The 27,900-nt window shown below is 28.9% G+C and overlaps 2 protein-coding genes across 4 annotated transcripts in view; both read right to left on the reverse strand.

The window, feature by feature from the left end:
• Positions 1 to 513: 513 nt before the first annotated feature.
• Positions 514 to 9,103, reverse strand: LOC145196363 (cGMP-dependent protein kinase 1-like). 3 transcript variants are annotated; one of them, XM_090079979.1, is made up of 19 exons: positions 8,965 to 9,103; positions 5,935 to 6,271; positions 4,831 to 4,997; positions 4,613 to 4,726; positions 4,413 to 4,518; positions 4,186 to 4,249; positions 4,016 to 4,097; positions 3,806 to 3,896; positions 3,434 to 3,598; positions 3,247 to 3,343; positions 3,005 to 3,141; positions 2,825 to 2,914; positions 2,500 to 2,599; positions 2,263 to 2,403; positions 1,958 to 2,145; positions 1,788 to 1,850; positions 1,648 to 1,714; positions 1,399 to 1,530; positions 514 to 1,315 (listed from the first exon to the last, which is right to left on the reverse strand). In XM_090079979.1, exons 2-18 carry the CDS (start codon positions 6,210 to 6,212, stop codon positions 1,435 to 1,437), a joined length of 2,046 nt encoding a protein of 681 aa, XP_089936105.1. In that variant the 5' UTR covers positions 6,213 to 6,271; positions 8,965 to 9,103; the 3' UTR covers positions 514 to 1,315; positions 1,399 to 1,434. The 3 variants fall into 3 exon arrangements, with proteins under 3 accessions (XP_089936105.1, XP_089936104.1, XP_089936103.1); XM_090079978.1 differs by having other exon boundaries at positions 5,935 to 6,290; positions 8,965 to 9,095; XM_090079977.1 differs by lacking the exon at positions 8,965 to 9,103 and having other exon boundaries at positions 5,935 to 8,023.
• A 69-nt stretch (positions 9,104 to 9,172) lies between these two features.
• LOC145196301 (dynein axonemal heavy chain 1-like) overlaps positions 9,173 to 27,900 on the reverse strand; it is a 37,965-nt gene continuing 19,237 nt past the window's right edge. Inside the window, exons 47-74 of the mRNA XM_090079976.1 lie at positions 27,486 to 27,621; positions 27,099 to 27,307; positions 25,452 to 25,623; positions 25,175 to 25,366; positions 24,982 to 25,101; positions 23,048 to 23,173; positions 22,908 to 22,958; positions 22,728 to 22,826; positions 22,291 to 22,464; positions 21,308 to 21,394; positions 20,607 to 20,798; positions 20,340 to 20,471; positions 18,270 to 18,515; positions 18,039 to 18,188; positions 17,526 to 17,912; positions 17,243 to 17,438; positions 16,734 to 17,085; positions 16,127 to 16,562; positions 15,860 to 16,030; positions 15,547 to 15,726; positions 15,287 to 15,463; positions 15,022 to 15,192; positions 14,760 to 14,930; positions 14,359 to 14,463; positions 14,172 to 14,267; positions 10,531 to 10,641; positions 10,174 to 10,408; positions 9,173 to 9,465 (exon numbers count right to left, since the gene is read on the reverse strand). Coding sequence (XP_089936102.1) covers positions 9,344 to 9,465; positions 10,174 to 10,408; positions 10,531 to 10,641; positions 14,172 to 14,267; positions 14,359 to 14,463; positions 14,760 to 14,930; positions 15,022 to 15,192; positions 15,287 to 15,463; positions 15,547 to 15,726; positions 15,860 to 16,030; positions 16,127 to 16,562; positions 16,734 to 17,085; positions 17,243 to 17,438; positions 17,526 to 17,912; positions 18,039 to 18,188; positions 18,270 to 18,515; positions 20,340 to 20,471; positions 20,607 to 20,798; positions 21,308 to 21,394; positions 22,291 to 22,464; positions 22,728 to 22,826; positions 22,908 to 22,958; positions 23,048 to 23,173; positions 24,982 to 25,101; positions 25,175 to 25,366; positions 25,452 to 25,623; positions 27,099 to 27,307; positions 27,486 to 27,621 — 4,996 coding nt within the window. The 3' untranslated portion in view covers positions 9,173 to 9,343. The remainder of the gene's footprint in view (positions 9,466 to 10,173; positions 10,409 to 10,530; positions 10,642 to 14,171; positions 14,268 to 14,358; positions 14,464 to 14,759; positions 14,931 to 15,021; positions 15,193 to 15,286; positions 15,464 to 15,546; positions 15,727 to 15,859; positions 16,031 to 16,126; positions 16,563 to 16,733; positions 17,086 to 17,242; positions 17,439 to 17,525; positions 17,913 to 18,038; positions 18,189 to 18,269; positions 18,516 to 20,339; positions 20,472 to 20,606; positions 20,799 to 21,307; positions 21,395 to 22,290; positions 22,465 to 22,727; positions 22,827 to 22,907; positions 22,959 to 23,047; positions 23,174 to 24,981; positions 25,102 to 25,174; positions 25,367 to 25,451; positions 25,624 to 27,098; positions 27,308 to 27,485; positions 27,622 to 27,900) is intronic.

The raw sequence follows: 27,900 nt of genomic DNA on the forward strand, positions 1-27,900 counted from the left end.
AAGGAATAATTGAGACCAAATCAATAAATCCCTAACGATGCTTCAGTTGATTGAACTGGTGTAAAGCAGCTGGTAAACCAATGCAGATAATATAATTAGAAATGGCTGGAAAATTGAACTTGTGTTATTACAAAGTTTTCTAAAACGGCTTATTAAGAATAAGCTGTCTAATAAGTCAATCCATAGCAATCATATAAGAGAATTACACATTCTGTGTGTCAAAGCAGGAACGCCATTTTTACCGGTCTTATTTTACAGCGTATTAGGAACTTGATCTGTATTGCATAAACAAATTCATTAAAAAGTTAACAAAAGAATGAACTTTATAAAAGCGGTTTACAAATTTGAATTAAAGTGGCGCCAAAAGAATTGCTGATAGAAGATTACGATAAGCAAACAGAGATAAAAATATCGGAGAGAATTAAACTAACGAGAATCATAACAGCGATGAGATCTTTAAGCTGCATTTTGCAATATGACGCATTCTTTTATTGACATAAGAACACCACACTATTAAGCATAATTCATATTTACAGGACACGGTATATCTTACAACTTGAATAACTGTTTATATACAGGAATAACTTGCACATCACGCGAAATTGAGAAAAAACTTAACAATTCAAAAGCTAATTTTTAAAATAGGATTTACGTAATTTTTTATCAAACCTTAGCGAAAATAATTTGTAAAATTTTATTGGGGAAAACGAGCTAAAAATATTTTAAAAATAAACTGGTATTAAACATATAAATTCAAGTAAACCACTTTATTCGGTGTCGTTCCTACCTGTTTTAAGTATTTAAAAAATCAACTATCTACACTCGATGACAAGCACTTTATAAATTAATTATTAAACATCATTGATAAAAAGATGCGTATATTACACGTCGCACAACTCATGTAAGGTTTGAAAATTTTTTTCTTATTAAGAAAAGAAAAAAATCATTTAACAAACGTTTTAAGATAAAAGTTAACTTTGAACAAGAAAATTAAAAATTCGTTGTTTGAATTTTAGCTTTGAATAAGCAAGAAAATCTAAAATTAAAAAAAAAAAAAACAAAAAACGTTGAAATAAAACCACGCAACATAAAAAAATAAAAAACGTGCAGAAAAATAAAGTATAAAAAATTCGCGCAGATACCTAGTTTATAGTTAAACGCTAAAACATACTTATAAATAACACAAAAAATGCTAAAAATAAGCCCCAGAACACAACCCAGAACACTAGCTGAAAACAATTGATTGAGCAGATGCATCTTCATATAGGACACTATCGTCCGATGATTTAGTAGTTGGGTGGTGCGATTGAACTGTCTAAGTATTTAATTATAAAATAAGTCTACGTTCAAATTTTCTTAATATTACAAATTTTCTTAATAGGAACTGCTAGATCATACCTGGAAATACTGTTAACAGAAAAAGGTTCAAGGCAATTAAAAATCTTTATCCCATCCTGTGACATCATCTGGAGGGATGTCGTCATCTTTTGGATAGTCGTCAAAATTTGAAGCATCCAAAGGAGACTTGATCTATTTAAAATGTATAAAATATATTCAGTCAAATGCAAATCAATGGAGATTAAAATTAAATAGAGTTAATAATATTAAAAAAAAAAAACACCTAATTAATAACAAAACATATTTCACCTTAGGAATGATAGGGGGGCCCAATTTACGGTTCTTCAAACCATCCCAGTTAAACCCATCAAACCACCTATCACAGAAATATTGTGTGTAAACAAATGGAGAACACACACAGATTCACAAATACAGGATTAAAAAATTACTTGTGCTTTTGAATATCCTTTAACCCATTTCTTTGGTAACCAAGCCGCTCTGATGGATTATCTCTGAAAATACATGTCAATGAAAAGTATATTATCATAAATAGCATATTTTATTATTACTTCAAATTAATTAGTAATAAAGAATTGAAGCAAAAAATTACTTCACTTACTTGCATAGCTTTTTTATTAGGTTATGAGCATTTCGAGTTATCCTTCTAGGAAATTCAATCATATCAATTCCCTTCAATATTATATTGTATGTTTTCATAGGATCAGATCCAGAGAATGGGGGGCTACCAGTAAGCAACTCGTACATCAGAATTCCCAGAGACCAGTAATCTGCAGCAAAATCATGGCCCTTAAAATTAAAAAAAATATATATAAGTAAAAAAAAAAAAAAGACAGTTAACTAAAATAAGAACTAATAAAACTCTAAGAACAGTTAAAAGAGAACAATTCTTCCAAAAATTTAAACCTTATTTAAAATAATTTCAGGAGCAACATATTCTGGTGTTCCACAAAATGTCCATGTTTTTCTTCCAAAGCCAATCTTCTTTGCAAAACCAAAGTCCACTAGCTTACAATAACCTTTATCATCTAACAAAAGATTCTCGGGCTAATAAAGAGAAAAAAAAAAAAAAAAAAAAAAAAATTAAACTATTTTATTGTAGATAGTATAATTAATACATATTTTACAAAATGTACTTCTTACCTTTAGATCTCTGTAAACAATTCCTTTAGAATGCAAGTAGGAAAAAGCCTCTATCACACAAGCAACATAGAAACGTGTTGTGTTATCATCAAAAGAACCTCTAAGTTAATAACAAAAGCTCTGAATATCCCAAATTGTTATTCTTTGTCATTATCATTGAAAATTCTACTTATTAACCATATTCTTAAAATATAGAATAATAATTATGAAATAAAAATATAAATTCAGAGAAAAAAAAATGTTTTAAGAAAATGCATGAGCCTAAATGTTTAACACAGCAAAAGCAACTTTTTGAAAAAATTTAATTAAAAAACACTACTCTCACCTATCTCTAAGAATGGTCCATAATTCACCACCCAAACAAACTTCTAACAACATGTATAAAAATTTTCTATCTTTAAATGTTTTGTATAACCTAAAAAAGGAAAAATATTAGTAGTTGAAATTTAAAACTATGAAAAATACATTCCAGTTTTAAAAGAAAACATGTTTTTTAAAGCTGTACCTAACTATAAAATGACAGTTTGCTTCAGACATAATCCGCTTCTCTGACATTATGTGATCTTGCTGACGAGTTTCTACTATATGTTTTTTTTTAAGTTGTTTAAGCGCAAATGTTCGTTTATCATTTGCAAGTTGTACCTGAAAATACCACACAAATCTTATTGTTTAAAAAGATAAAGATAAAAATAATCATAATTAATGTAAATAAATAAAAAAATAATTTTTTTTAAAAAAAAACCATACCAATTCTACTCTTCCAAAACCACCAACACCTAGAGTTGATACTATCTTTAATTGATCTAAAGTCACAAATGCAAACTCATCTTGCTCTTTTGGTGACCTAAATGATAAAACAAATTTAAAAAATTCTGCAAATAGCAATAAATGTCACTACAAATACTATTAAGTAAGGCTAGAGTAATGCACTCACGTTGGTGATTTAAGATCAACTCCTCGTTTCTTATCATCAGTATCATAAACATCTTTTTTAATTTCACTGAGAGTTTCAATAAACATTGAAAAAGATTCTCTATCAACAACTAAACATCCACAACCACCTTTTCCAGCAATAACATTAGCTGTTCGAAGATCTTCCCTAAAAAAAATAAATCAAGTCATAGGTAATAAATTTAATCATTAAAAGTATGAAATTAACACAAAAGTTGTCATTAGATAATTATTGCAAAATGCATTTAGTATTAATCATGTTAATTTAAAAAAAAACCATGATAAATCAATTTTAAACTAAAACGATTAATTTAAAAAAATCAAGTGACAACAAATGTGTAAATAACAAACTTACCCTAAAAGAGCTTTTTCACCAAAATATGCTCCCTTGCTTAATGACCTTACAAACTGTGGCTCACTATGAACAGATGCTCTTTGAGTTATATCTACCTTAATGAGAAAAAGGGAAAAAAAACTTAAAGATTTTGCTTAAAACAATCAAACAATTATTTTTTAGTAAATGAAAAAACTTTATAAAGATAAATTTTAAGATATTTATGATAACCTACTGTGCCTTTCTTGAGAATGAAAAATGTGTCACCACGTGCACCTTGTCGAATGATATATTCTCCCTCTTCATAGAAAGCCTAAAAATCAATTAATAGTAATCAAATAACATAAAGGTATTTCTTATAGCTTTCAGTACTAAATGATAATATTGCAAAGAATATTGACCTCTTCTAAGACATCGGCAATTTTTGCCAGGGCATCATCTGGAACTTCTTTTAAAACTGGTACACTAAAAAAAAAATATATTTTAAAAAGAGAAAAATGATAAAATCTCTCCTTTTCATATATATATATATATATATATATATATATATATATATATATATATATATATATATATATATATATATATATAAAAGAAAAGTATTTATAAAAGAAAAAAAAGGAAAAACCTCTTTAAGAAGTCCATATGTTCTTGCTGTCTTTGCATACCAGTCTTCATCATAATGGTCTGGAATCCTTGCCGATCAATAGTCCACAACTTGCCACTTGTTGTTGCTAAAATTTTGATTATATGTTAATTATCAAATATTAAAAACTGAAAGCTTTAATTTTTTCATCTTTTTTTTTCTTTAATGACAAAGATCAAAACCTCTAACAGTGGCAGTTCGAACACAGTTGTATAAGATAGCCAGCTCTCCCATCGCTTTTGCTGGTCCTAATTCTCCTAGAACCTTTCCATCCTTTGTTATTTCACAAATACCATCTGCAATTCAAAGAGTTCAAGTTTATTAAAATTTTTAACAGTTTTAGAATAATCAAAATCATAAGTAAAGCCACACAAATAAAGTTTTAAAATGTAATCTATACCTTCGATAACATATAAATGTTGACCAGGTTCTCCTTCTCGTATAATATACTCTCCTTTTTTAAATTCTTTAGAGTACATAACATCCACCAATTCCTTGACTTGAGATGCTTCCAAATATGTAAGAAAGTCATTATCTTTGATTGCTTCACGTATAGTTTCTTTTGATCTGAATTGAGTATTTACATCTATCTTAATATGTTAATATCATATGGTTTTAGGATGTATTCTATGCATAAAACATACATACATACATACATACATACATACATACATACATACATACATACATACATACATGCATACATACATACATACATACATTACAACATTTCCTATTGTTCTGTATGTAAATAAAAGTAAGATATTGATATTAAATGAAATTTAATTAGAAATAAAATTGTAATAATAGAATGGAATTAGTATGTGTATTTTTTTGGAACCAGAAAAAAATTAAATGTTTTATTTCAAAAAACTTTCTGTTTGAATTATTTAGCATTTCTCAAAGGAAATTAGTTACTACAAAAGTACATTAACATGTATGCTGTTGTCAATAAAAAAAAAAAAAAAAACATTCAAAAGCATTCAAAGCTCACAAATTATTAATAAAACTGCTTCAAAAAAATTATCTTTTTATCTATCTTTTTTTTTTGTCTTTGAATGATAAAAAGAAAAAGAGGTTTAATAATTAAATAATCATTCTCACCATTTTTATCATTGCAGTTAATAAATTTATCTTAGTCAATGTAATTATTAAGGAAAGATTGATTAAACTTTTTTTGATGATATGTGTGTACGCATGCATTATGTGTATGCTAACATTACAATGTTGTAATTGTAATTGATTTGTCAGCTTTTAGCATAAGTACATCAATCATACTATACATAGTTTCTTTATTTCTTTTTTCTTTTTATTTTAACAGTAGATATATGGTGATTATATTGTCACATTACTAACATAACTAATACTAACAAGCCTATAAGATTATATAAAAATATAAACAAACCATAGTATTAACTACACAAACAAACACAACACACAAACACATGTAGCACAACTATTGTTAAATCAAATCAAAGTAAAACGCCATTATGTTAGAGGATACCTTGATGATTTGGAGTGTCTTTTAAGTGGTTGAGCTTGAGCTTGTGCTTTGGACAATGTCTGAGGTTCAGCAGATATACCTTGCAATCGCTGCCTTGTTTTTGCAACAACAGCAGTAGGACTAGTTGGTTGCAACACAGATCTGTATTTATCAAGTTCTCTATTTAAGTTTTTTATTGTTTCGTCTTTCTTTCTAAGTTCCTGCTCTAGCATTTGAATTCTAGAGTCTCTCATTTTAATTTCATAGTCCTTCTGGTGCAAATCTTTTGTGCTACCCATGGTACTGTTGTTTTCTGAACCAGCACCACCACTATTACTACCGTCGTTATTCGACGACGCTGAGTTGTTTTGGAAAAACTTAAACATTAAATCGGTAGTCACATAACAATTCTGCAAACTACTTTAGTAAATTCAGTAAAATTTATTTGATCATACACAGTATCAACTCAAACAACTCTTATTTTTACAGATAATAGAACTATTTTAAATCCCAACGCGTATTGGGTGTGGATAGAACTTTTGTATTGATTCAAAATGGCTTTAATAAAAATCCAAGTTAGCAATAACATCTTAGTGAATATAATCTCTTGTACAACTTTACTATTCTTATGAAAAAATTTCACATAAATGAAAATGTTGTTTTTTAAAATTCTATAAGAAAACTAAAATCAAACCAAAAAGTAGCACACAGTATCTTTAATTAGGAAAATTAGAAAAGAGAAGAAATTCAAATTGAAGATTAACAAAGAAGAAATAAATGTTTGAGTGTAAATGCCAACAGTGTAAGTACATTTTTTATTTACTAAGTTAGTACAATTCTTTTTCTTCTTCAATTAGTATTGCAAACATGAACATCAAATTCAATACGTCACTCATCAAATTTTAAAAAATAAAACATTCACTCAAACAAAAGTTGATTTTTCCAATGAAATATTAATGGATTGAGAATGAAAATGCTTCCGAAAGAAAGCTTTGGGTTATTGCCGTAGTAGGTATAAATATATTGCGGATGTAAAATAAACACTCAGACACTATTTTTAACGAACAATAATCAGCAAACAAGTTTGCCTTTATACTTAGCGGCAAATAAACGTCGGTTGTTGGAAAGTTGCTTATCTTATATTTTTCTAACATTTAGGAAGACATTTTTTTTATAAACCTGAATCTTACGTTTTGTGTTCGACTTTCTTAAGGAACAGGAATGTATTGAGTTATTATAAGTTTTTACGTTCGAGCTAAGCTTGAAACCAAAAAAAGAAACAAAATTTTATATGTGTTTGATACTATTCAACGAAAGTTGAAACAATTTCACGATAGGATAGGAGGCGCTTAAAACTAGATTTCTATAACTTTTATAGAACTTTTTTATCTTATCTTCCGTCTTCTTTTCTTAAACAATTTTGGTTGTTTTTGAATTTTAATAAGAAAGATAATAAATAAGATAACCTTACAACAAAAAAGATAACCTTACAACAAAAAAAATCGGATTTAAAAAATCCATAGAGATACTGAATATGCAGAAATGTTTAAAATTGAATTTTCCTAATGAATAAGCGAAATAGCTGATTAAAGAAAAAGATTAACAGGTCTCTTTAAGTTATTTATATTCTGATTAACGCGATTTGTCGTTAAGATTAAACGTTTTTAGAGTTTTCCAAAATATCGAAAAGGTGCATTTTTACAGATAAAGAAAAAGTCTCGATGACGAACGATAAAGCCGTTTCTAATATTAGGTCTACCGGAAAGTTTTGTCCGTTTTTATCAATTTTTCACATCAAAGGATAAAACATTTTTTGAAAATGGGATATTCAAATTAACCTCACGCTGGCAAGAAGTTTTTAATAATAATGGCAATTACTTATCAAATAAGTAATTGCCATTATTATTGTTTATTGTCGGTAAGAAATATGCGTATTTGGTTTTATTCCAAAAACGGACAGAACTTTCACTAGACTTAATACTCACGTTAGAAAATGCTCAGAAATTTTTTTTTTAGAGAAAAGAAAATAATAATAATAAAAAGCAGCATCTGTGAACTATAAAAAGATCCTCGTATTTTTTTTATATATATACTTTTTTTTTCGTAATTTTTCAATATATTTTTGCAAACCGCCACACTGAGATATAAATAATTAATTCAATCTTTAAATGAAATTTGTTTTGCTCAACAAGAGGCTCAATTTTATAAAATCTTATCAGCCAGTTAATAAGGAGCTTATGATTATTAAAGGGTTCAATTTTCTAAATCTAATGTAATAATTATCAATATGCTACACATAAAAACTGCTTTTCTCCATGGCAATCATATCAAAATTTTAAATTAAAAAATTCCCATAACAACAACCCAAATTTATATGTGTATACAGTATATGTATGCATGTGTATGTTGTGTGTGTGTGTGTGTGTGTGTGTGTGTGTGTGTGTGTGTGTGTGTGTGTGTGTGTGTGTGTGTGTGTGTGTGTGTGTGCAAGTAGCAGATCAAAAAAATTTTTTAGGGGGGGGGGGGACAAAATTTAAATTTCCGGTGATCTAGGTGGGCAGGGGGGAATTTCTAAAGATCCCCCTAAGTCCATCCCTGATATATACACAGATATACAAGTTCATAAACATATATAGTTTAAGTAATAATAAAACAATTACGAAAAAAACATCTTACATAAAAATTTTTAGCTTTATTGTTAAAGAGGAGATCTGAACATTTCCCTAAAACTCGACGCCATTTTAGCAGTTTAGTAGAATATAACTCTCAATCTTAATTATTTTCATAGTTATTATATAGATTACTTAAAATTTCTTGAATAATATGAAAAGGCATAAATTCATGTTCCCTACTTATGAGTTAGCATATTTTTTTAAGATCAAGAAGTATTTTTCATAATTATATAGTTTTATAATAAGTACCTGTATTATGGACTTTTACGTAATATAAACAAACGTTCGTACAAAATCAATCTAAACGCTATTTCTCTATTCAAACGTTTTATTAACCAATGTGAAGCAAAAAAACACGTTCACAAAAAATAACATTTACCTATAAAGAAAATTGCATAAAAAGTTCGACAGCAGTCTTCAAGGCGCACTTAGCTAGCAGCATGCACAAAAACATCGATTAAAAAGCATCTCAATCCCTCGACACCAAAATTCTCTTAAGCAAATATTTATAAAATTACTTTACAAAAAACAGCGCTATCAAATAAATAGAGCTGACCTCAAAGTAACATAAACATATAAAAACAATATTGAAAAGAAAGCGACATGTGTTTTATTTGAATTTAGCAAACATCAACAATTGAATATATAAACTATATTGAGAATTAAAACTGCGTTTATTCCAGAACTGTAAAATCGAAAAATAACTACGCGAAGGAGATCAAAAGTAATGCAGTAAATCCCGGGAATTTATGTGCCATTTAAAAGTCGAGACCGCACATAAGAGCAACTCCTTGTTTGACCCAGTGGGATTGCGATTTCTTAGTCGGTAGCTCTATTTGAAGCACAAAATTAGTTGAATGTCCAGTAGTAGAAAGGGTCCCTGATAAGAAAAAACAGATCAGATGTAAACATACATATTTATAGGAGCTGTAAACACACATGCATGCATAAATGTTTGCATGCAAGTATGTGAAATTCACATCAACAGCAAATCTATAAGAGTAGATTTATTTTGACATATCTAATATGATTAAGATCATTTATTTTTATCTGATGGATTCAGTGCTTCAATCTTATCAAAAAACACAACTTGCCAATTTTTTTTTTTTTTTTGCACTCATTATTTGAAAATGTTAGTTAAAACACTTTTTTAGAAAATGTAACGCTTGACTTCAGAGTTGGAAGTTTTTGGTAGTTAATTAATAAGACATGCTTTCTTTTTATTTAGAACTTATCTATTATTTCAGTTTTCATTGAAATCGGCTCGACACGCATAAAAAACTATTGTTAATTTTAGTGAGAAGCTTTTTGCAGGATTATTTCTAACTTTACAACAAAAATATTATTGCACTTTTTTAAAACCTATCATCGTGAATCTATTTGCTGGACGTAAATAGTAACCACAGCGCCTTCTTCAAAGCACAGTAATGGCGCGAAGCTGTCTAAAAGCTGCATAACAAAAAGCAAACAAGAAAAGCGCGATAGGAATTAATAAAAAGTTCCTTATTAAGAAATGTAATATTTCAAGCTCCAACTGCAAAATCACTGTAATTTTAACAGTAACCTGAAATATAAATATATTTTTTACCGGCTCTCATGAGCGTTTTGTACACTGGACAATCGTAGAAACCTTCAGCGGGTTTTATGCGGTTTGGACAGGGCTTTAACCAGATCACAGGCATTTCAGTGAACAACTCCTTGGGTCGACTTTCAACGAGCTCGTGCTCAAAAAATCCCCATCTAGCTCCTTCTAAGTATAACCCGTTAATATAGCAACCATCAGGTGGTCTTTTAGTTAATTGCGATGCGGGTGACTTGAGTACCTAGAAGTTAATTTCATGTAGATTAAACTATCAAACACGAAAACAAATGAGATAATTTTGTTTCAAAAACATTTTTTTCATTTTTTTCAAGCAGTAAATTAGGAATTGCATTACGAACTTACCTCAAAATCGAAGGAAATAGTATCAATAGAGATTGCATATGAGCGTGCGTAGTTTTGTAAAATACCTGTCAGAAAACCTTGTGGGAAAAAAAAGCCGGATATCCAGAAAACCTTAAGGTAAAAACAACAGTTTCTAACACTTTAACTGGTTGTAAATATTCCAAAGCAAAAGCAAATGGAAAACATCAAATAAATAAAATGCGTAGAAAACGAATATCATTGCTGAAAACTGTCAGTAATCGTGCAAACCAAAAAATTATTCTCTCTATACATACATACATACATACATACATACATACATACATACATACATACATACATACATACATACATACATACATACATACATATATACGTACATTTATGGTAATTGCTGGTGCAGTTTTGATTTTGAATGCTTTCTTTACTTTATTTTTTGATTTCACAATTTTAAAAAAGAATCATGGGTAATAAATATATTCTAAAGCGATGATTTTTTATATAACTGAATGTTCTTGTGTCATAAATCAATGAGCTTATTTTAAAATGTAATTAGAAACTAATTTTTCAATATTGTAATAAAATTTTAACTTTTTTTCTCTCAGAGTAATTTTCTTGATTAGCTAATTAGTTTCAAATATAAAACAGTATAGTCATACTAAATTTGTTTAATGGTCACAACTACATTAGTTTAGATTTTTTCATGCTAAGTTTATCTTTTCATTAATTGAATTGAAAAAGTGTGGCTTCTGGACTAGTAAACTACAGCTTCAGTAGTCCAGAAGCTATATAAAGTTGATTCGGATTCTCTTTTAGGACTCCAAAAGAAAAAGTATAATTTTTCTTATTTTTCTTTTATACATTCGATTGTTGTGCAGTGATGGTAAAGGATGAGACAATAGACAGTTATGGACGGGACAACAAAAAGTAAAAAAGACGGAACATTTGTGTAAATAGAACAAAAAGTTTTATGTACGTGGATTAAAAAACGTTAAAATTTTTAAATTCTATCACCTTTACACAAAGTTGTCTTTTTTTTTTTTTTTATAAAGTTTGAACTAATATTCATTCACCACCATATTTTGTCAATTCTTAGTTTTATTTAAACTAAACTTAACAATTAGTGATGTACAAGAAACACATTTGCAACTTTTTATATGAAAATTTGTTATAAAGCTTTTTTGGGCATTTTTTGACAAATATGTCAATAATTTAATGCCCAACTCATCCCATAAATGTTCAATAGGAAAAAGATCAGGTAATTGGAGAGAAAAAAAAATTCTTTTTTTTTTTTAATAATCATTCAATTATCTTATTGTTTTCTAATTCACTTAAATGATTCCTATACATAAAAATATCACCAATATTATTACCGTCAAAAAACCCGACATTATGACACTACCTCCAATATGTTTTAAAGTTGCCACTACACACTGCTTCATCACCAGTTCATAAACTTTACTCTTCGAACTGTAAATTTGGAACTTCAACTCGTTGGCCCAAAGAACACGTTTCCAGTCATCAACAGTTCATCGTTCAAGTTGGTTTTCTACTGTAGTCTTTTTTTCTTACTTTGGGGCCGAAGAAGTGGTTCCCTTGCAGCTATTCTACCACCAAGCCTTACTTTAATTAATCGCTTATTCACTGTTGACACAGATACTCGATGTTCTCGGGAACAATTCACACTTAAATTTCTGGGGTGGTTAATATTCCATTTCTTTTACTAATGATAGCAGTTCTTCTGGCTTCAGTACCAGATGTATTTCACAAACAACCTGATTGTTTCCGATTGAGCACATTTCCAGTTTCTTCCTTCTTTTTTAAAAATATTTTATACAGTTAAAGTAGAAACTTTAATTTTTTTTTACAATTTGTCCCATTGAATAATTCTCTTGCCACAATTTAAACTAGTTACTGATGATTCGCATTTTTTTTTTTTTTTTTTTTATACCAACTTTATTAAAGCAACAAAAATCCTTCATTCCTACAACTATTACCGAAGTTCACTCTTGTAAAACTATACTACAACTTTAAGAATTTTTGAAGTATGATAGGGAGTAGTTTAATGTTTATTTTTATTTGCGTCTATAACCTCAACACAAACATTGGTTATGAAAACCCAGAAATTTGTTAAGGCTTATTTATAGATTTGCCTATTCAAAGAGCGTCTCACTGGTGTCAACATAATCAAAGCAATTAACGACCAACTCTCAAACTCTACATCATTTAAAAAAATAGCTAATAAACTGTGTGTTGTTGATCAAGCATCAAGTATAGCATGGGCTCTAGACAACAGTGTCTTTAATGACTAAAGAAGAAGGCTCTGTTACATGCAGTGATTATAAACTCAACACTGCTCTGTAAAGAAAAGAAACTTTTTACAAAGGCAGCTCACTCACCACCAGGTTTCATAAATAGACAGTTTTTAATGCTTCATTACAAGATGCTTTTTTGTTTTCGTGAAAAAACTTAAACATACTCTTAAAGCAATAAAAAGTTTTGTTCGTTTTTATCAACTTTTCACATCAAAGGATAAAACATTTTTTGAAAATGGGATATACAAATTAACCTCACGCTGGCAAGAAGTTTTTAATAATAATGGCAATTACTTATTTGATTAAGTTTATTGTCGGTAAGAAATATGTATATTTGGTTTTATTCCAAAAACGGACAGAACTTTCGCTAGACTTAATTTTCACGTTCAAAAATGCTTAGAATTTTTTTTTTTAGAGAAAAGAAAATTATAATAATAATAATAATAATAATAATAATAATAATAATAATAATAATAATAATAATAATAATAATAATAATAATAATAATAATAATAATAATAATAATAATAATAATAACAATAATAATAATAATAATAATAATAACAATAATAATAATAATAATAAAAAGCAGCATCTGTGAACTATAAAAAGATCCTCGTATTTTTTTTATATATATACTTTTTTTTTCGTAATTTTTCAATATATTTTTGCAAACCGCCACACTGAGATATAAATAATTAATTCAATCTTTAAATGAAATTTGTTTTGCTCAACAAGAGGCTCAATTTTATAAAATCTTATCAGCCAGTTAATAAGGAGCTTATGATTGTTAAAAGGTTCAATTTTCTAATTCTAATGTAATAATTATCAATATGCTACATAAAAACTGCTTTTCTCCATGGCAATTACATCAAAATTTTAAATTAAAAAATTCCCATAACAACAATCCAAATTTATGTGCGTATGTGCGCGTGTGTGTATATATGTATATGTGTATGAAATTTATAGAAACTTAATTTATTACACACACACACACACACACACACACACACACACACACACACACACACACACACACACACACACACACACACACACACACACACACACACACACACACACACACACACACACACACACACACACACACACACACACACACACACACACACACACGATATATATATATATATATATATATATATATATATATATATTTATATATATATATATATATATATATATATATATATATATATATATATTATATATATATATATATATATATATATATATATATATATATATATATATATATATATATATATATATATATATATATATATATATATATATATTATAGATATATATATATATTATACAAACCGAAGGAATTCCATTGTCAATCCACATTTTAACAAACTTAACACGTGCAATTAAGTCGATCACCCACGAACCTAACGGTTTTAAAGACGGGTATGCCTAATTTAAAAGAAAGCAGCAATAAATATAATGGCAAGAGAGAGAAAAAAAAAAAGAAAAAGAGCCAAATAGCATAACTAGTTTTGTTAACCTTTACAGACCACTTGCTTGGAACTTGATTGTTAAATAGACTATTTGCCATCATCTCCAATTGCTCCGACATCACTACCAAACCTTTTAAGGCTTTTAACAAATCCTATACAAATTAATAAATACAAATACTTTTTCATTTTACACTTATTCATTTTTATAGCGAAGGCTGGGGATAACAGTTTTTAGTGAAAGAGTATAGATATATATGTAAAATTTTATTTAAATTTAGAAAATAGAAACTTACAGAAGTAAAATAATCTCTAAAAGTTATTTGGGTAAGGTGTAAACATCCTTTTAACAAAACTTTTAAAAACTGATTTATCAAATCACACATTTGTAAAGGAAATTTTTGTTGGTGCACTTTTTTACTTAACTTTAATGCTTCATTACGTCGCATACCTTTAAAGATTGTATAGTAACGCTTAGCAGCTTATTATAACGCGTAACTTCCTGAGTTAAAACCGTGTTCATTGACTCTTCGTAGGTCACAGGGTATTTTTTTGCTACCGCTTCAAGATCAATTGAGTCAGGAATCTGCTTCAATATATTGATAGCAGTTTCTTCGATTATCTAAGCGTAAAAAGATAAAACTCAAACATTTTTGTGAACAAATAAAGAAACTTTCTTAAAAACAATTTTTATCTGCAGAATACAATAATACCTCTTCTTTTGCTCTACCTAATCCAGGAAGAGATTTGGGTTGTAATTGCAATATTCCATTTAAATATCTAAAAGATTCATTCTGTGCAAAGGTGATATTAGCATTATCGTGGAGACCGAATATTTCCGGAGCATCGTTGATCGGTAACTTGAGGATGTATTCCATGTATGACTAAAAAAGGAAATAAAAAATCCAAGAAGAAAGAAAGATTTTTTGAGAAATCTAGTAAAAGGAATGCTTCAAACGAGGGTAAAAAAACATATACTTTATGATCGACATCTAATTCTTGTTGTCGGTATATACCAGAAGGTGAAAACTTAAAACGAGGTTGCAAAACATCGGGGTTATAGTAGTTCTCTAAAATAGTCAAAAGACACCTACGATCCCAGTCGTCTGTGATGCGACCTCCATAGTTAATATGACCAGCTGTGTATTTGAGGACCTGCAAACCAGAAATAGTATGAGATAAACAAAACAGTTTTAATAAACAAACTTAAAATAAAAATATCAAAAACTTTTAGACACCTTGTAAGGAACATCGGAGTACTCTTCAAGAAACATTCCTAATTGACTAACGCATATCTGCAAATCACCTTCAGTAAACTCATAGGGAATATTAAAGCCAAGGGGGCCGTACTTACGACGTTCAAGAGAAACTCCATGAAACAGACACAAAGAAAACAAAAGTGATTTGAAAACCTGAGTCTGAAAGAAAAAATGACTTAATCAAAAAGTTATCATAAGAATAACGAAAAAAAAAAAAAAATGATAACAAAGTAAGAGTTATGTAAAAACATTAAAAAAAAATTGATAAAACTAACTTTAACAAAATGAATACCCGGTTGCAAGTGTTAATAAAGTCATCATTCCATCCACCATAACACTTTAAAAGATTTGCTTTGATTCCTTTTGGTGGTTCGACTGTCATTTTTGAACTGTTTTGAAGTATTGAAACAGGGAATTTTGAACTCGGCATACTTGTTGCCCACATTCTAAAATCTCGATGAACCTTGAACAGGTGTGTGAAAAATTGCAGAAAATTTCCTGTAGAGCATTATACTTTCTATAAAAAAAAAACAACAACAAAAAGAAAGATTACGCTTACCTTATCAGGATTAATAGTCTCGATCATTTTTTCTAAAGAGGGCATCCAACTGGGTGCTAAATGGCAATTTTGAAAGAACACCCATTTTCCACGTTCCATAGCAGCATACAACATAGCTTCGGCACGAGGTCCTTGCCCTTGACCTAGGGAGATTGAACTCATTTTTTTCGAAAAACGCATTTCTTCGGCAAACTTGTACAAAGCAGAAGCTGGATCAGTTCCAGGAGAAAGTATAAAAATGATTGGAGTTGTAGGAGAAGAGTCTTTGAAAAGTTGAGCCAGATCAGCATTTTGAGGTTCTATAAAACGAAGACCAAGATGAAGTGCAACAAAATCTTGCATACCATTCGTCAATTTATCAGCGCGCATGCAGCGTAAGACCAAAAGTTTCTGAAAAGCAGTCAATTTACTTTCCCATTCTAAAGGCAAAGACTCTCTGCCCCCAAAAAAAAAAAAAAACAGGTTTGAGTATGGTAAAACTAAAATTAACTTAAACTTAGCGAAACTGTTTAATCATTTATTCAATTCGGTAGAATCTAATAAAAAAAGACGAATAAAATACTTTTGTTCCATAAGAGAATAAAGAATTTTAAAAAGAATAGCTCACCTATGTGGATCGTTGCTGTCGAATATTTGTTGAAATTTACTTAGATTACCGCAAAAGTCTGTGAAAAATTTTTTAAAATGTGGTAAATGACGTAAAGAGAGGACGCCTTTCCATGCGCGTTCTGAAAGCCAGTCTTCAGCAGGATTAGGAAGCAATTCAGATAAAGCAGTTCCACCTGTTAGAAAGAAACTCCACTCATCTAAATTGATTTCACCTTTGTTCATCAGTATACGAATAGCAAGAAGGAACGAAAATAACAGCTTGTGTTTTTCAAATAGACTGCGACAAACGTTCGAATACAAGCTGAAGGTGAAGAAATCGTTGATGTTTTTCACTCGCTGCGGAGTGTTATCTAAAAAGTAGTTTCGCTTAAAAGATAACATTTACAAAGTTAGCTTAAATTAGAAAATTGTAGTCTGTAAAAACTTAATATTATAAAGCAAATCTCATCTTTAACAAATTGTAACATTTTTAAAGATTAAAAAAAAATATATATATATATATTTAACCTGCACGTGCGGCATTTACAATTCCATTAATGAAAAGCTTTATAAACCAATCTAACGAATATTGATACATGGAATCTATCATGGCAAGATCATATGTACAAAAGAATAAAATTTGTGTTCTAACAGCCACTGGGATGTACTCACTTCTTATTGTATCAATATGTTTCTCTGTCTGTTCAGCAATAAGAACTTTAGCCTAATCATCACAAATAATCAGAAAAATATACTCAAAAATAACAAGAATTTTTACAAAACAATAAGTAGATGCTAAACAATAGTTAACCTTGATATCTTGAGATTTCACTTTTGATTGTTCTAATGTGCTAATAAGCGCTTCGTCATCAACAGGACTTCCTTCTGATGATGTTAATCTATGCAAAATTTTATCTTCAATTTCTTTTAATTCTTGTTTCATCTTAGCGCTACTCATGATCAGCTGGTTTTTTGCTTCTTCTAAATCAGGTCTCTCTTCAGCAACAACTAATGCCAACAGTTGATCTTCGAGCCCACTAGGAGATAAAGTGAAGTTTACAATAGCTACTTTGGTCAAAACTTCAGGTGTATAGTGAGGATTTGGATGCTTTGTAGTAATGTAGAACTTGAATTCTTCATGATATGGAATCACAGCATCTCCAAGTTTAATAACCATACTTCCAGACTGTTTAAATGTCTAAACAAATAATAGCTAAAAATAACAGCAAATCCTCTTGAAAAAAATATAATCAAAACAGCTGAAATTTTCATAGCTTAAGAGACAAAAATCATAAAATATCAAAGTATTTAAACGTTTCCCAACCTGCTTCAGAAGAACAGGCTCAATAGTGGGATCAAGTTCTTCTCCTACATTTTCTAACAAGCATGATTTTCCAAATCTGATAGCATTCTCCAGGCTGCGAAGAAATTCTCGATCAGTCAATTTAACAACATCAATTCCAGCTCCCTTTTCCTTCAGAAAAAATTTAAAAATTTTTGCATTACAAAAAGCGTTTTTATAAACCATGTGGCAATATATTTTGTAAGAACTAACCAGATTTTTGATCCATTTATTTGCTTGACCCTGAGGGTCAATAAATAAAGGCCAGCGATTAGTATACTCCACAATAACACCATTATCAATAGAAAAGTTATCGCGTGGTAATCCACACAACTGCCATTTCCTTATTTTCACAGGTTCTCCTAAAGTGCTGACTAGTGAAAAGTTTCTGGAACTAACTATATTCAATAATTCCAACTCTTTTATCCATTCATTAACAAGTTGATTCCGATACTCACCCTAAAAGAAGAAACATACTTGTATAGATATTTCTAAAGGAGTGGCACCAAAAAAAAGTTCATTCAAAGTTTTATTACATAATACAGCTATTCACGAAAGTTTAAACGATTGCAGAATTTTTATCAAGTATGTTTGGTTTTTGTTTAATAAAGATAAACTGTAAAATGATATCGACTTAATTTTTTTTATTTATTAAAGAAAAAGTAATTAGCTTTAAAATGAATATGAACATGTTATAAAAATTTTAATATTTAGTTAGAAAAAAGCTATTACAAAAAATCTTATAGGAAAAATAAGAAGCACAAAAGTTTAAACGAATTGCAACATTAGAACAAAAAATGAAAAAAAAAGCGAAATTAATATTTGAAGTGTCCTCCTTTGTTTTTATAGCGAAGATAAACTCGTTTATGCATTGATTCAACTAATTTCATGCACATCACGCGAGGTACCTCCAGCCAGTACTCTTTCAAAAGTTGCTTTAAATGCTGAGTTGATTGAATTTCATGGTATGTCATTTGATTGTCGATCCAAGACCAAATATTTTCGATTGGGTTGAGATCTGGTGATCTAGGGCACCAGGGCATCACATTGAACTTTTTTTTCAAAAAATATTCTTTGATTGAGTGTGCTGTATGAGCTGAAGCCCCGTCTTGTTGAAAGATGAATTGCTTGCTTCTGCCATACAAGTGTCTGATTGATGGAACTAAACACGTTTCCAATGTGTTCTTGTAGGTGTATTGATTATTTCGGCCTTTATACAGCTGCAAATCTTTTGACATAGATTCTTCCCTTGCGGTTTACAACTTGAAAGTTAGCTTCATCACTCCAAATAACTTTTGCCCACTGTTCTACAGACCAGTCCAGCCTTTCTTTGGACCACACTCGTCGTTTACGTTTATCCGTGATTGAAAGAATAGGTTTTTTAGCAGCTATGTATGTTCCAATACCTTTGTCCGACAATGTTCGTCTCACGAGCTCTCTGCTAACCTTTGGATTATTTTTTAACTCATTGAAGATTTGTGCTAGCTTTTTGTAGCTGAGTCTGGGGTTTTCTCTGCTCATTCTGAATATACCATTTTTGTCACGGTTGCTGAGTTTGGATGGTCTCCCAGTACGCTGCATGTCGGAGACATCCTTGGTAAGTTCCCAGGTTTTGATGGTTTTTCTAACGCAATATTCAGAAATGTTAAGCATTTTGCCTATTTGAACATTTGTGTGATTTTTTGTCCGCGCCATACCAATAACTTGCCATTTGATGTCGCTAGAAACTGATTTTCAACCCATTTGCACGCAATTGAAATTAATTTGAAATTCACAATATTTTAAGTTGATTTTTAATGAATTAAAAGCTACCTGATGATGTTGTGATGATTTTTTTAAATTGAAAAACTACTCAATTAATTAGCAAATAATTGATCCTAAATAAAATCGTTTAAACTTTTGTGAAACCTCTTAATTTGTATCACCTACCTTTTAATGAAATTTCTGAGTAAATGGTAATGAGTCAAAACCTACTTTTTTTTATTCTATTAACAAATAACCTATTTACCAAATTGGAAAATTAATTATTTTGATATCTATTTCCGTTAGATTTTTATTCAAGAAAAACCGAAGATTAGATTTGAAAATTCTGCAATCGTTTAAACTTTTGTGAATAGCTGTATAATGTTACCTAAACAATGAACATTTGAAGAGCCTGCCAAATTTACTATGTTAGATATTAAAAAAAAAAAAAAGGAAAAAAAAAAGAGCATAAAAGTAAATATACAACAAACTCCAAATATAACTGTAACAGTTATCAAAATATAAAAATCCAATTTTTACTGTAAATATGCCCAAGTAGGCAATTATTCCAGATGAAACTAAAACATCACCAACAATATTTTGAATTTTTAGGTCAAATATACCAATAGATTCCTCCCATCTACTTTTCTCATCAGCTAACCCATTTATAAGCTAAATGATAAGTAATCATAAAAATTTAATTAGAAATTCTTATTAGCAGAAGAATATTTGACAAAATTTATAACAAATAAAAAAAGATTGGTTATCAACTTACTGGTTATAAAACCAAACACATCATGAACATACCTTTTCTGCTCTTCCTAATCTTGCAGAGCATAGATTTGTTTTGAATTCCAGTTCATTTTTTTTTGCAATACATTCTTGATATTTGGTTTGCAACAAAGCAATACCTTCCTCAACTAAGTTGAGTTTTGCTTTGGCTGTATCAAGAGCACGCTGTGTTTCTGCTAGCTCTTCTTGTGCTTGTTCCAAACGAGCCTAATCATATACAGCTGAGCACTAATAGTTTGAACCAGCAAAATAAAACACTTTTTAACAAAGAAAGAATCAAAACTATATAAATTCAACAATTTAGTTACTTGAAAACATTTGATTTAAAAAAATGAATTCTAATACTAATCAGATCCAAATTAAATATTTTTATGATTGAAAATAAATAAATGATTACTACAAAAAGCAACTAGCTTTAATTGCAGCCAAATATATACCATAATTTAGTTTTGATTAAAATGTTTATTGATCTTTACTGCAATAAACAAAGCAAATAAATGCAATGGACTGAAATCTAGATAAATGCTTTTGATAAAAGCAAATATAAACTGTATTTTTTATTTATAACTATTGTTTCCATATTTTATATTGTTCTTTAAATCATTTATTTAAATATAATTAAGCAAACCAAATTGTAAATAAACCAAAAAAAAGACTTAAAAATACAACTAAAAAAAATTTAACATAGTATACTACAATCTTAGTATATAACTCACTCGTTTTGGAGCAACTCCTTTGGCTACAAAATGATACTTGTACATAGCTCGAACCCATTGACATATTGATGTGCAAGCTTTAGAAACCTAATTTATGTAAAGATATAGATTTAGTTTTAAGATCAATTAAAAGCTGATAGAAGACAAAAGAGGAAATTAGATAATACAAGGAATGTACTTAGTTTATAAAAAATTTAGATCTTTGAAAAAACCCAGCATTTATCAGTAATAAACATATATTACCAATAATCATATCATAAAAGTCTAAATAAATAAGTTAGAGTAGTTTCATAAAATGTTTTTTTAACTTGTCTGTCTTCAGTATCAATCGATACTTTACACATATGACTTATTCAATATACCTTGTCTTCAGTAGTATCAATATTTACAAAGCACTGACATGGTTTAAACAAATGTGGTTTTTTCATTTCAGACATTTTCTTAGTAATAGAGGCCTTCAAGGAACTCTTTTTATTATGAGATGTAATTACCCATTTCTTTAATTAACACATCGAACATAAATGTTCAATGTGTTAATGAAAGAAATGGGTAATTACATCTCATAATAAAAAGAGTTCCTTGAAGGCTTCTATTACTAAGAAAGCTAAATGTTCAGCTGAATTCAGTTTTAATTGTCCCTTCTGACATCAGGGGGTGCTTCATATAATTTATCAATCTGATATTTTTCAGGATTATTTTCAGTGTGGGAGAATCATGCTTTATAAAATATATTAGTCTACTAATATAATTTGGATTATAAAGAATATCAGTATCAAGTTCCCTTGTTCAGAATTTGCATGCCTCATTTTTCTTATATTATCAGATTATCAGCCAATAATTTTCTGAAAAAGATCAATCGATTGTAACAAGTTTAAAAAAATTAAAACCTCAGAAATGGTATTTCCTAAATGCATTATGTACTCAATTACATCCTCAATACCTTACGCACTTCATGTAATTATAAAGTAGCATCTAAAAATAACCTTAGAAATTGCATCAGGTTGGAAATCATCATCATCAATATACTCTTGAATGTTCTGAATAACTGAATCTGGAATGTTATCTTTATCAAATTGAAACAACATTTCTAAGAATTTTCCAGGATCTTGGAGTAAGGTTCTTGCTGCTTCCATATAATCATCCACTTTTGTACCTACCTAGAAATTATTTGTAAAATAGTTTTTTGCAAGGAAAATCTGCAAAAATTGATTTGTATTACTTACTAAAATTATGATTTGCTTTATGAATGCTAAATTTGCAAAAGATATAAAATTAAAGAAACAAAATTACAAAAACGTACTTTGAAAATAGAAAGAAGTTACTATTTTAAAATTTAGGATTTTATAAGCTACCCACAAGTGTAGAATTCAATAGTAAAAAAAGAGAGTTTGTTATAAACAGATGAATAAAATTTTAACACCTTCTCTCCTGCCACTTTTTTGGGTTTTAAACCTTTCATTATGCAAACAGCTTCCATAACCATCTTCACACCAGGTGGGGGACGTTGCATAGCACGTACCTAAGATATACCAACAAAATTACTTAGTTTTTCAAAGTTAAATTAAGCCATACTTACTAATGATAAAAATTACAGACATACCTCAACAACATCGTTCCTGTTTAATGATTTCAAACTTTGCAAAGCAGCTTCCTGTAATCATTAATATGAAAAAACCTTATAACCAATATTCAGAGTAAAAAAAAGTTTAAAAAAAAAAATTTTAAAACATCAAAACAAACCAAAGCAGGTATAGCTTCATTTAAATCTCTTTGTGCATCATCAGCAATAGCTTTTGTTTCTTCTGCTTTCTTTGCAGCTTCTTGTTCTTCCTTTTGAACAATTACTTTAGTTTCATTTGCTGTAATCTAAAAGAGCATACATACAATTTTTTACATAGCATTTAACATTAAATATCCTTACAAATGATTGTTAAAACTTAGAGTCCTCTAAAATCAAACTTCAATAATAATATTGTTTTTAGCATATTTTTAGTAATTATTGTTAGTGATAATTTAGTAAATATTTTTAATTTACCAACATTTTCAAGCATATGTGTTTTATCAAATTAAAATCTGCAGCCGCTTAAATAAATTAAGTGTGCATATTTGGGCAATATTATCTCTTAAAGTTAATCTGCCTTTAAGGGTTAACAAGGAAAAGCAACTTTCTCAAGGAGGTCTTGGTCTTGTGACAAATGTTAAGTAGGGTAAATTGGGATAACATGAAATAAATTGTTTAACTAACAAAAATATACAAAAAGATAAAATGATGAATTTTGATTAACTGATAAAATTAATGACAATCTTTACATTTAAAAAAATTAAAAATAAGCAAATTAAATAGCTCAAAGAAAAACCTCATGAACTTAAAGCAAATCTTTGAGCAATTTAAGTTGCTTACATACAGTGAGTTTGTAAATAACTGTTTTGTTTAATGTTTCTAATCATTTGATTTAAGTGGCAAAATTAAAGTTTTTCATGATTAACAATTTTTCATAATCAATACAAAATATATATATATTAAGGGTATTTATATACATTTGCATTATTTGTAATACAACTAGAAAATTTATTAAAAGATTTCTCACCTAATTATATGCTAAAAAGCTTCAACTTTTAAAGGTAATTGTGATAGTGAAAACTTTGTAAATGTACTTGTACAACTGCTTTTAAAAAATACTTATCTTTGTAAAGTGATAAGTATTTTTTAAAAGCAGTTGTACAAGTACATTTACAATTGGTAAAACATTCATATAGTAATGAAAAGCATGTAAGGTTGTTGGAATTAAGCTGTTTTCTTATGCAGTAATTTAAAGCAAAATGGCTGTGTAGCTAAAATCAAATAAAAATCAAGAAAATGGCAGGAATCAAGCATGAAGTTAATGATCAACAGTGATTGATAATGCAGCAAACTCTAGGATGCCTATTCAAAAAACCAATTTAAACTTTAATATGCCTAAAATGCTTTTCATCATAGATTTAGTCTTAAATGGGCACACATTAAAATGGTGAAAGAAGACTTAAAGGCCAAAAATCAACACAGATTTGTACATCAACATCCTAGAGAGATATGTCTTTCATATATAACTTCTACATGCCCTGTAGACCTCTATCAACAAGCAGAGGAATGCTGTGCTCAACAACTATGTCAAGAAGATCTGCAAAAGTTTAGGACCAGGATGAAAGCTGTAATTAATGCCAATGTGTTTAAAATTGAGTAATAATTATGAAATTCACACGAGAAATCTATCAAATAAGTAAAATAGTTTACACTTTTTACTAATCACTGGGGTAAGCAAAAACATATATGGTTGCTATAGATAGATAAACTTTTCCATGTTGGTCAAAGTTATCACTGAGTTATTAATGGTCTTAAGCCATACCAGAAAATAGTGTATCTGCATTTAAAATAATAGAGATTTTTCTAATAAATCTATAATTATATTGCCCAATCATGTTAACTATTTTTAATATTGCCTGTTCACCATTATTACTATTGCACTTGTTTTGGCTTGTAAGTGAAAGCAGAAAGAGCTAATCACAAGTTATCCTTACAAGAGATAATTAATGCTTAATCTGTGCAGTCAGGTATTTTAAAAAGAGAAGAAAATATTGGTAAAAGTAAATCTAACACCTTGAATTTTTAAGTTTAACAAAATAGCAAACAATCATACCGTATCTTCTGCTATTTTACCCATTGTTTCTTCAGTTTCAAGAGAAGCCTGCATAAGCAATGGTTGCATCGTTTCCAATTCTTCTTGTAACTTTGCAACTTCAGCTTGAGTGCTTAGCAACTAAAAGTACAAGCATTAAAATTGATAAGAAATTTAAACATAAACTTTAGTTCATTATAAAACTGTTACATACCTTTTCTAAGCCATTAATTGTTCTGCTTTTAGCTTGTAAAATTTCAGTCTTTTTAACAGACAAAATACTTTTAAAAGTTCTCAATAATTCTAAGTAACTGGTAGGAGTTACGTAGTTATGTCTTGATAGTTCAGCTAAATATTGAGTAGACTTTTTTGAAACAGACTGATGAATTTTTCCAAATAGTTTTACCTAAGAAAGTGAATACAAATAGCTACAGCTCAAAAACCATTTTCTTAAAAAATACAGAAAATGGAAAAATAAAAAAACTTTCTACCAAACTTGTGACACTTGTTTGTTTTGGATCAACCTCTGAAATTTCTGAAATGAAAGTGTTAGCAACAGATGCCAGAGCTTGTTCTGGCCATTCTGAAAACCAATCTATTGTACAGCAAGTTACAAGTGATGGGAATTGTCGTAACCGAGCACGAAATACTTCTCCAATAGGACTAAAATATAATTTAAACAATTTAAAGGAAACATAAAAAGTTCAAACACAAAAAACATATATTAGAAACTTATGTTAGAAGTAGGAAGTAAGTCTTTTGGCAAGATTTTATCTAGGATCAGAAAATCTCAGATTTAATGCTAAAACTGTTAAAAATGTATGGTTTAGATTAATTAAAACACCCTTTATCAGGATTTTCATGTTTGGTGAAGGTTTATTCTTTAAAGTAATCATCAAAATTTTTGATTGTGAGGAGAAGAATGATTCAGAATTGAACGGTGGTGTACAACAGCCACAATTTTTAGCTTCCAATTAAGATACCCTTGAATCTAATTCTAGATGAATTTGCAAGATTTCAAATATTGTTGCTTTTGAATTGAAATCTGGGAATGCAAGATGCAGCTATTTTAACATTTTAGATAGAGATCTTGTTTATAGCGTGAAGTTTTTACATTAAAATCAGAGGCAAAAATAAACTCTTGGCAATGTTAACTACTTGTATAGTAAATATGTAGAAAATCAGTAAAGTTATCTATGAAAGATTTTATGAACTATACTAATCCTCAAATTTTGTATCTTAATATGGATCAAGATAAATTCATTGAGCTGATTCTTTTAACAGAACTTCATTTGTTAATTGGTGCTTTTTTGCTGCTAAGAAATATTTTTTTGAATACCTGGTTTGATGATTTATTAAAGTCAAAAAGTGTTCTTCAACAGGACTACCAGAAAAGAGATTGGGATGGAAACAAGATATTTGAAAGCTTAGATTTTAAGAAGTTTAAACTGACACGAAAGATCATTTAGATCAGTCTATTATTAACAGTTGTTTATTTTAAAGCTATAAGAGTTCAATTTATTTTTTTTAAACATGTGTTTATTAATTGAAATATTAATTAAAACATCAATTTTTGTCATTTCGCAGTTATCCAATTCAGGAGCCAGCTACCCGGCTTTAAGAGATTCTAAATTTATTACATAATAAAACCATTACAAATTGGATAACTCTTAGTACAAACTGAACACTTTTTTCCTAAAGCTGGATTGTGTAAGGAATAGAGTGTGGGATACAATTTATCCACATAGATTAACATGTTTGTTATCCTTTAAATTATTTTTAGTGATTCATTTTCAATGCATCACTAAAAATAATTTAAAGGATAACAAACATGTTAATCTATGTGGATAAATTTGTATTCCACACTCTGTACTATAAATTTGAAGAGAAAAAAAAACAATTAAAGGGTTCCAAGCTCTCAAAAGATCCAGGATCCCTTTAAGCTTACCACCTTGCCCTCATTTTTTGTCCTGTATTTTTTTTTTGAACCTGGAGGTTATTTTGGCTTTTTATGTATCTTTTAACAGGCATTTTTTATTATTTATCGCTAATTAATAATATCATTCTATATCATAATGTTTAAATAGTTTAATAACTGGAACAAAAAAACCTTCAAGAGTTTAAAAAGAATTCACTACCTCATGCATAAAACAATGTGTATGTTAAAACGCACTCTTTTTGTATATGACATAAACAGATTAGCTTTGGTTGGTACAAGACCTTGGTCTTGCACAATAGGGTCCATTGTAAAGTAAATAGCATCTAACTCTTCTGATGTATACATGTTAGGAACATCACCAGCATTCAAAATATTATTGATATCTTCAAGGAATACTTCACTCTTTATCTAATTGAAAGATGAAACTTAATTATTAGGTGATGGTGGTAGATGAAATAACATTTAATAAAACAGTAAGAAATTTGGTTTAACTGTGGAGTAAAAATTTAGAAATCAAATTAAATTCAATATTTAAAAAAAATGCAACATTTACAACAAAACCAGCCTCAATCATGAAGCATAATACCTGTGTGTCAACAAAGAGGAAGACAGTGGGTTTATTCTCAATACCAGCCTTCATGAGTAACTTCTTGATATCTTCACGCCATTCAGGTATTCCATAACTTTTTGATAATTCAATTTGGAATAATTCATACTCAGCCCTTCAGAAATGATTTTTTAATTATTAGAAAATCTACTGAAATCAGCAGTCATTAAGAATTAAATTCTTTTTTTTAATTTTGCTTTTTGTCCTGACAATGAAAGTATAAAGTTTGAAATGAAACATAACTTTGATAATAAATCCAAAATAAAATACATTTAAAAATTTAAATTGCCTCTGGATTTTTACAATTCAAAGAAAGCAACAGTATTTTGAACAAATACATAAAAAGAATATAACAACTGCTCTATACTTAATTTTAAATTATGAAAAATCTCAC

The sequence above is a fragment of the Hydra viridissima genome, unplaced genomic scaffold (genome assembly GCF_058129835.1).
Source record: "Hydra viridissima isolate aposymbiotic clone 2 unplaced genomic scaffold, HvirCarnegie_v1 scaffold_2, whole genome shotgun sequence".
In the NCBI taxonomy this organism is placed as follows: domain Eukaryota; kingdom Metazoa; phylum Cnidaria; class Hydrozoa; order Anthoathecata; family Hydridae; genus Hydra; species Hydra viridissima.